The sequence below is a fragment of the Atta colombica genome, unplaced genomic scaffold, assembly GCF_001594045.1.
Source record: "Atta colombica isolate Treedump-2 unplaced genomic scaffold, Acol1.0 scaffold9, whole genome shotgun sequence".
Taxonomy (NCBI): Eukaryota; Metazoa; Arthropoda; class Insecta; order Hymenoptera; family Formicidae; genus Atta; species Atta colombica.
The window spans coordinates 2,843,862-2,853,247 of record NW_017259583.1 but is presented as its reverse complement, the minus strand read 5'-3'; the positions used below and the strand labels follow the sequence as shown (position 1 = coordinate 2,853,247).

The 9,386-nt window shown below is 33.4% G+C and overlaps 1 protein-coding gene across 2 annotated transcripts in view; it reads left to right on the top strand.

Annotated features, from left to right (window-relative positions):
- LOC108693327 (chondroitin sulfate synthase 1) overlaps nucleotides 1-9,386 on the top strand; it is a 19,791-nt gene that overhangs the window by 2,624 nt on the left and 7,781 nt on the right. Inside the window, exons 2-3 of one of the 2 annotated variants that reach the window (XM_018202215.1) lie at nucleotides 4,945-5,039; nucleotides 5,765-6,716. In XM_018202215.1, coding sequence (XP_018057704.1) covers nucleotides 5,901-6,716 — 816 coding nt within the window. In that variant the 5' untranslated portion in view covers nucleotides 4,945-5,039; nucleotides 5,765-5,900. Of the gene's footprint in view, nucleotides 1-4,944; nucleotides 5,040-5,722; nucleotides 6,717-9,386 lie in introns of both variants that reach the window. The other variant, XM_018202214.1, reaches the window with a different exon arrangement.

The following is a 9,386-nucleotide window of genomic DNA, read 5'->3' as shown; positions in this document are numbered from 1 at the left end:
TATATATATCTTTCTTTCTCATAGAATTTTGACAAAATTGCTCGTAAGATTTTATTATATAGTCTCTAACATCGTACAAATTTCGACGTATTCTCTCAATCATAACGATGAGATAAAAACGTGATAAAAACATAGAAATATATTTTCGTTTAAATTTGTAAATTAAAAGTTTTCGGGAAAGGTCGAGAATCATCTTTCACTATTAGGCACTTAAAAGTCGAGTTAGATAGGAGTAGAGCTTATGTATGAAGCTTATCAGTACTTTGAGTCTGGCATAGGAAAATATGTCCGCGATAAAATTCTAATTAACGACTTCTAAAACACACATTCACCATCTAGGGAATTCACTTATACTTACAGGCACACATATGATAATATTAAATTTAGTAAGAGAGTTCGATTCTCACGGGGATCTACTAGACCAGCTAGACTCTGCTAGACCATGAAATAGGGTCGTCTAAACGAACGACGAGGCGATTCGCCAGAGATGGTCCTGCGTCGCGAGAGAGTCGATGACTCCACTACGATCGTCCTCAGTTTACCGGTCGATCGAACGGTGTGTCTCTCTCTCTCTCTCTCTCTCTCTCTCTCTCTCTCTCTCTCTCTCTCCCGTCTTTTCGATTCGAGTCACGACCGCAACAATCTAGTCGTAGTTGTTGCTAGCGGTCAACCAAACGATTCCGCGCCGTCTGTGGGAACAATTAAAGAGAGTAGCATTCCCTTCATTGAGAAAGCTTCCTCTCTACTCTCAAAAGCTACGCAGCGATGATGGCTACGGCTTCTCTCGTCATGTCGCTAATATAAACCGACATTTCCGCGACCGACTAACCATAACACCATGACACATGGTCGCTTTATTAAAAGACGCCTTCGAATATTTTTGGAAACTTCACCGATTATGGCTTTCTTTGTCATATTTGATGTATTCACACATATGGTTATGCTTAAAATTCTTAAATATTTGTTAAAATAATTATTATGTAAGCTACTTGCTAGAATATCAAGCTAATTGCTAGAATATCAGAACTTTCTCTAGCATTGCTTATTATACGTCTCACATAATAATATTAATGGTCCAACACAATTAGTTTCAGATCTATATATAGTTAAAATTTTTAATATTTTAGCGCAAAGTTATTCTTTCCATGTATGTAATATTATCGCCCGACTGATGAACTAATTCCATTTTCTGAATATTTTCCGAGTATTTTCTAAATGATTTATTAAGATTTATGTGTAATGATAATTTTTTTTACTTTTAGTTTTTTTACTTTAAGTTTATAAGCGTTGTATATAAACGTTGTATATAAGTATATAAACGTTGCATTATTTTTTTTAATTTTTAAAATAAAAATTAATTATCAAAATTACAACACAAATTTCTGTAATTTTACGTAGAAGTAATTCATCAGTTTACATAGATTAAAACATAAAAATAATAAAATTTAATTTGTTATAAAAAAAACTGATCTTCTCCCTATAATATATTTTAATACTATTTCGAAATTAAAAGCCAATCGGATAAACATAGATTCACATAGCAATCGGAATTCTCATTAAGCAACACATGATCCACATTTCTCATCTCAATTTATTACACAATTTATATAGAAAATACCTTAATCTTTTCGCTATTAAATATATATTCTGAAAATTAAACATCAAATTAATAAATAATTCCCACTTCTATGAATAAATTTCGAAGCAACCGTCGTACAAATTCGCGATCAAAGTCCCGATGCTTTCCTTCTTCTGTTTTCGCGACATTACATAAATCTGTAATTTTTTCATTTTAAAGATTCGCTTTGACTTAAAACACACGGTATTTCATCGTCCCCCGGTATTAATCGACTAAACCGAGTCGAATGTTTCGAACATGCGATCTAGCGGCATCCACCACGGCATCGACTTTTGGCTTAAACCGGTTCTCCCGCCTCTGTTACACGCTCGTTTGTGCACGTCATTCTGGAGCGTATCCTTTAACGGGACGAACACCGGGATTTCGTGGATTCGAGGAGTCGTGCGTGTAATCGCGATTACACCGTACCGGCTACTCTCACGAACTCTAATCTCGCGGACGCGACGAGCCGACGGAAGTCGTGAGTTTCGGCCTCAACAGCTCTCTCACATCTGACGCGAGACGCATTTTCTTTTTCTGCACGTGGTAACGGAAAAGCCGCTAAAAAGAGTTAACTGTAATCGATACTCGGTGCGCATCTGCGTTGTCTTTTTAGTTTGTTGAGCGATTTCACAGATTTCCATATCTTTGAAGTATCAATTGGCGATTCCGTGTACCTTTCTACAAATACAATTTTATTGAAACAAATGCATGATGTATTTTCATTAATAATATTATTGTGAATTAATACAATTATTTCTAATTAAAATAATACTATTGATGTAACATCATTTTTTTCAGTGTAGAATTTTTCGTTTCTTCATAGAAAGTATGCGGATTATAGTTCGTTAATATATTATAATTCGTTAATATGTTTTATGATTTAATTAAACAATTGATGAAAATTCATGAAGATGCAGTGTGATTTATTGCTAACTAAATACGTCATTAATAAAGCAATTAAGATATGTTGACATGTGTGCGATGTGCTTTAAAAAGAGATGTAATTGGAAGAGTGATTAATGTATTCTGTGGATGTATAATTTAATAATTATGCGAGAAACGATCTGATACAGTATTGAATTGAGACGAGTTTACATCGCCCAACCACATTGTGATATAGCATTGCGTAAGTCGAGCATGTGTAATTGACCTTTGAATGAATTTTTAAGGAAAGAGTTACGTTCATCTCTTCCTCTAATGATCCTTTCATGTGATACGTGTGAACGGAAGCAGGCGTAACGATAATTTGCCTAGAAACAATCGACTAACGATCCTATAAATAATGAATTAGTAAAGTGCGTATTATTACAAATTTAATTATCCATCCCGATTATCCGCTATCTTGATTTTTGAAAATCGATCCTCAAATTTTCGAGATATTATCAGAGAACTTAGTCGCGCTAGCGGAAGAATTGCTCTTATTAAATATTACGTGGAATTGTAAAATTATGTTAATCCTCGTCAGCGATCATTTTTTAAAAAGAAGAAATCTTCAAAAATTATTCTTCCATGATACATGGAACACAAATTATTCTTCCATGTGTCACGACAAAAATTATAAATTCGCATGCATTTTTTATAACTCGACGGAGTTGCAAAAATTCATTGCAAAAAGGCTTCATCATTCAAAACTATTTTGTCGATATGCACATATAATGGTCGGCCAAAAACCGGTTTTGTCAAGGATCGACTCTTTGTCTATGTCGATAGATATAAATTGGATGGATATAAATTAAGGATAATGATGTGGATGTTATTTAGAAAGGGCTCTCAAGGCAAAAAACGATAGAATCTATCGATCCTTTCATTATAGCGAAAGGGTTAGAATTTTGTTCTGTCTGCAAAAACAATTTAGAATTTCATCATTTCTTAACTAAAACGTTCAAAAGAACTTCGCAGTTGTTTGCTGAGAAAATATTTTTACATATTTTCCCAGCAAACATTTAACCGAGCATTTAACCGTGAAAATTCGATTTGTACTAATATGAATAGAATGACATTGAAGAAAACGTCATTCGAAGGCAATGCTACTGCCAATTGTTAATTATAAATATACGAAATACTTACATATGTCGCATAATCGCACGCGAATTGCAAACAAAATATCGCATTTCTGAGCGCGATTGTAAAAATAACAAACTGATGCGATTAATTCGTTGTAGAAGCTGTAACGGCGTCAAGTTCTCATTTCTGGAGGTCTGCTATACATTTCACAACTTTCTATGCACAAAGCTTGCTTTGTTCCCATTTCCATTATCTCACAAGTCGCCTAACCAAACATTAGATATCAATCATGCAAAAAGATTTTTCTTGAGTCCGCATAATGTTCGTCGACCCGTGAATAATTGCAATAACTTATTAAAACCCGAGGTTCCTTTCAACTGGAAAGATACGCTGCTTTCTAGATAATCGTAAATTACGCAATACTACTTAACCATAACCGTAAGCTACAGTAAAATTTAAAATTCTATTTTGATAAGATTTTTTCTCAATTATATTTATAATTTTTTATTTATACAGAGTATTTTATTTTATCAATTAAGTTAATTTTCTCCGAAATTATTGATTTAAAAAATCATGCAATTTGTACATTTTTTTAAATGAAAAGCAACAATGGGTTCTCTTTATACTAATTGATTCATCTCATTATTTTGTGTGTATTAAAATACAGCTACCAAAAATTAATAATTTACGAGATATTTCATAATTCATGTCAAAATTTGCTAGAATAAAATATCTTGTAAACTTTTAACTTTTCACTATCTCTACTTTAGCACTTTTGCATAAAGAATAACATTAAAAAACTCATGTATGAAAAGTTATATAATTTAAAAAGAAGATGACTTTCATATTTTTTTGTGACAAAACAAAAAACAAACAAAAAACGTGATCAAAATATATCTCTCTTTCGAAACCTTTTTATCTGAAACCTTTTTTTGTACTATCAATAATTTCGAAAAATTGACTGAATTAATTAAAATAGAATATCCTGTGCATATAAAAGTAAGCTGTAAATAATTAGAAAAAAATAGAATCTTATCGTAAAATACTAATTGATCTGTGCTATTAGATGAATACAAATTGATGTATATACTCGAACATCATTCAATATTATAAGTATTTGCGTCGCAAGCAATGCTTCATTATGAAAAATGAAACATTCGAGTATTAATTATTGACGTCATTAATTTGAATTGATAACACTTAACATGTGTGCGATTCCATTCTTTAAAACCGCCGCATAATTGTACATATAGTTTCAATTTCCTCGTGATTCTAATTCGATTTCTATTATTTATAATAGATATTTGCTTTGGTTTCAGATTATCAAGCGCTCGCATTCGTACCAGGTATTCTTCAGTCGGCGGTCATTTCAAAGCGATGGTCATTTTCAACATTTCGAAGGAAAAGTTTTAACGTGAGTTTCGTTATAAATCTTTTTATATTTATCTGTTAATTGAAATTATTGTTGGTGCTTATAACTTGTAAATATTAACATATTAAGATTTGAAGATCTTATGTGAAAGAGAAATAACTAAAATTAGTTAAATTTTGCGAAAAGAAACGAAGATTAAATAGATGAAGTTTGTTTTACAAATAACATGGGGACATAAATCAAGGTCCATCGCTCATAGAATTCGTTTAAGATCTCAAATACGTCTCTGTCCAGACAGGATATCATTTATTCCTGCAAGTCTCCCTTCTACCAAAGATTTCTTAGAAAGCAGTATTTAAGATACAAAGTCTGCAGCGTTTGTTAATAATATATAATAAATTGTAAAGCTATAACGTACTTCCTAATTTATGATAAGATGACGATAAATAATAACAAACTAATATATCATATGACAAGTTTTAATAAATTATTATATTCATAAACAGAATGTAACACTTTTATTTAAAATATATATATATATACCTATATAAGTAAAAAAAATTAAAATTGTAATATATAATAAAGAAAGATGCAATTCTACTTTTAAAAAAATATTTGGATCAAATAGAATATATATATATGAAAAATTTTTAAGAAATAAATAATTTTTATTTAAAAAATCATAAATAATATAAAATAATAATATAAAATAATTTTATCCACAGGATGGAATTTTTTACATTATGAGGAAAGTTTCTCCATTCTAGTAACGGATGCAGCGATGGGATTGGGAGGATATCCTCTGACGAGACTGAACCTAATTACTATACCTGAGTTGACGATAGCGGGCACCATGACGAGGATGAACCCGATTGAAGATTCAGGGACTCCTAAAAAGTGCAAATGGGAGAGGTGACGTATCACCCAGTGATGCGTAAACGGCGTGGAGTGGGCAGCGCCTTTTTGGGCCTCCTTGTGGGCCTGATCCTAGGTTTTTTGATCCTCAGCTATCGTCTGATCGTCTTCAATCAGCAGCAATCGATCGCTATTTGGACTTCCATGCCCGCTTTTCGGTCATCGTTAAAAACATCAGCGCAAAACATGCCGTGGCTGAGAGACGACGAGCGAATCGACAAATCCACTTCGAATCTAGTGTTTGTGGGCGTAATGACAGCTCAAAAGTATTTGGACACGCGAGCCAAAGCCGTCTATGAGACGTGGGGCAAAGAATTGCCCGGCAAAATAGCTTTCTTCTCGTCGGAATCTTCGACGGTTCCTGAAAATTGCCCGGATTTGCCTCTAGTGCCACTTCCACGAGTGGATGACACCTATCCACCGCAAAAGAAATCCTTTATGATGTTACAATACATGTGGAACAACTTTGGCGATCGCTTCGAGTGGTTTTTGAGGGCAGACGATGATGTATATGTAAGGCCAGATCGATTGGAAACGCTGCTGAGGTCTGTCGATTCTCGAAGGGCGATGTACATCGGACAGGCTGGCAGAGGGAACTCAGAGGAATTCGGATTGCTGTCGCTAGAGTATGATGAAAACTTCTGCATGGGTGGCCCGGGAGTAGTATTATCCAGGGAGACGCTGAAGAGAATCGTGCCACACATTAAGTATTGCTTGCGTCATTTATACACCACGCACGAGGACGTTGAGCTAGGAAGATGTGTAAAAAAGTACGCTGGGATCCCCTGCACTTGGAGCTACGAGGTAATTTCTTTTTGATCGTGATGTTTACAGAAGAATAACATTAGTGTGATCATATTAGGAGGGATATGCAAACAAATAAAATTAAGAAGATTAAAGAGAAAAATTTAGTTTCTAAATCGTTAAAAAATATTCTTAGGAAATATTTTTAAAGTTTACAAAAGCCTCCTTTTTTCTTCGACATATTCTATATTTTCTAAAAATCTATAATAGCTTGGAAATAATTCTTTTTAAATCAAGAAATGATTTTTTTTTCACTTATTAATAAATAACAATAATAAAATAGAAACGAGAGAAATGTTTGAAAGATTTATTTGTAAAGTTTATTTTTATTTCTTCTCTTTGAAGAGTGCTTACACTTTGCTACAATTTGTTTGTTTTATCACAAGAGCAGGTATATATCGTATAATAGATAGGCAACGTTTTATCTTATCATGAGTTGATAGAAATGTATGTATATGAGTTTAGTACATGATATCTCGCTGATTATCAAAACATTATTGTACCTTATAATCTCATGCATATTTATCAAAATCATTGTTTTCCTCAGTTTTGATGACTTATCTTTAACAGAATATATAAAAAATTTAACAGAATTTATAATCGATCTAAAACATTCGATCTAAAACATCTAAACTATAATGTTAATCTTTAACTTCTTTCATTTCCAACCGAAATTCGATCCATAGTAATTCCGCTGTTGTTCATATTTCAATATGCATTGTCAGTACGTAACATAAACTATAGATTTTCAGTACTGGTAATGTATATTGAAACACGGCCATTGTATTGATAGTCACAAAAGATCTTCTTTTGTGTTTTTTCTGCAAACTCTGTAAAACCAGGTTTTATCGGTTTCATTGTCACTCGCGTGATACTAGAGCTCTGGTCATCCAATTTCTTCTTCGAGGCTCCACTGCGAGCACTCGCAGAAACGCATGTACGTAACACGAAACGATTTGTTGATTAATACATACGCAAGGGAGATTAGACGCCGCTAGTTTATCCGACGTTGTACACACTTCTTCTGTGCTTCTCATCTCAACTTACAATGAGAACAGAGTGCTGCAAACCAACGCGCAAATTATGCACTGAAGCAATGTTTGGCATTGATATCAAAATATCACCCTTTCTTCAAAAATTTTGAAGAACTGAATTTTCGTACAAGGATATCTCGGTAACAGTTTTGTTTTTTTTTTTAGATATCACATCAACAATCATCTGTGATCGAATTACGTAATAAAGTCCAAATTTCTTGCTCAAATATGTAAAAGAGATAATAAAATAAAACAATCACTTTCATTTTTTAATATAATTACCTTTTATTTTAATACATTTTTTAAAATAAATTAATTTTTATTTATGTAAAATAATACCCTTGAGTTAGAAACCTTAAAAATGTTTCGATGCATTTCTCTTCGCAATCGTTCATTGATAGTTCAATTATTTCCTCATCGAACAATTCATCATTTCAAATTGTTAAAGGGATAATTTCCTTTAAACCGGTTAAATCCCAAATTAAATTATGCGTAACTTGATTAGGAATCAGGACGCGATGCTCACATAATGGGCGTACATCCGACACGTCATCGTCGATTTAAATACATGTACCGCGCGCATCTGCATCATGTACCGAGCACGTCCATAGCGGATTAAGTTGGAAGGTACAAATGAGGATGTTAGTCGTTGAGTAAAAGTGAATTGTACCCTGCTAACCCAGTGGCCAGATCGAGCTATTCTTCTTCGCCTTGGTACTCGCGGTCATATTAGTATCGCTTAAGTAACGATTTGTCCACACGAAGTGCTTTAAAGCGCATGTCGCAATAATCAAGTAGAATTGATGCGCGAACTTCGAAAGAGGATTTAAATAAAAAAATAAATTTTGTAATAAAACAAAAAATCTGTTCAAGAAGAATCATAAATTTTGATATCGAAATGTATCGAAATGTTTATATAAATATAAAATAAGTCTAAAAAAAAACAATTTTATAACTGATAATATAATGAAGCTGTATGTTTAATTTGCAAAATAAAATTTATTGCGCAAATTAAATAATTTGAACCATTTTAATTCCGCGAGAATAAGTTTCAAAGAAGAAGAACAAAATTTTAATCTCGGGTTTTTCTCTTTATGAAAAATATACTATAAATCCTTTTCAAAACAGACATCTCAACTTCGAAATAACAGAGACAAATATTAAGAACGGCGACGATGAATTCGAAGACGTATGCATAAGTAAACGTGTTTAACAATTCATTCGTTAATACAATCATCCATTATTCATTCGAAAAGGCGAAAGATCGATAACACTGTATCGATGACACTGTCTCGGTGCGACCGCGATGCACTTGCGTGGGTGGTTTCCGATGCACGTTTATATCGCTGTCGCGACGAAAGGTAAAGTGCACGGATGAGGATGTCACTCGTTAGGCCTGAACAAATCGTAGCCTGCTGACCTACAGAGCTAGACCATCTATTTCCATCTTGAAACTATACATAAGGTCAAAACACTTAACATACCCGGCCCGATGTAACACCCGTGCAGCGTTCGTCGCAATCGTTCAATGCGTGCGTCTTCAATACGCACGATTGATTGATCAAGACGTGCACAAAACTCGATAACGAATTTACTGATCCCGGCAGTAGGTCACGCCTTTGTTACAGCATCTTTC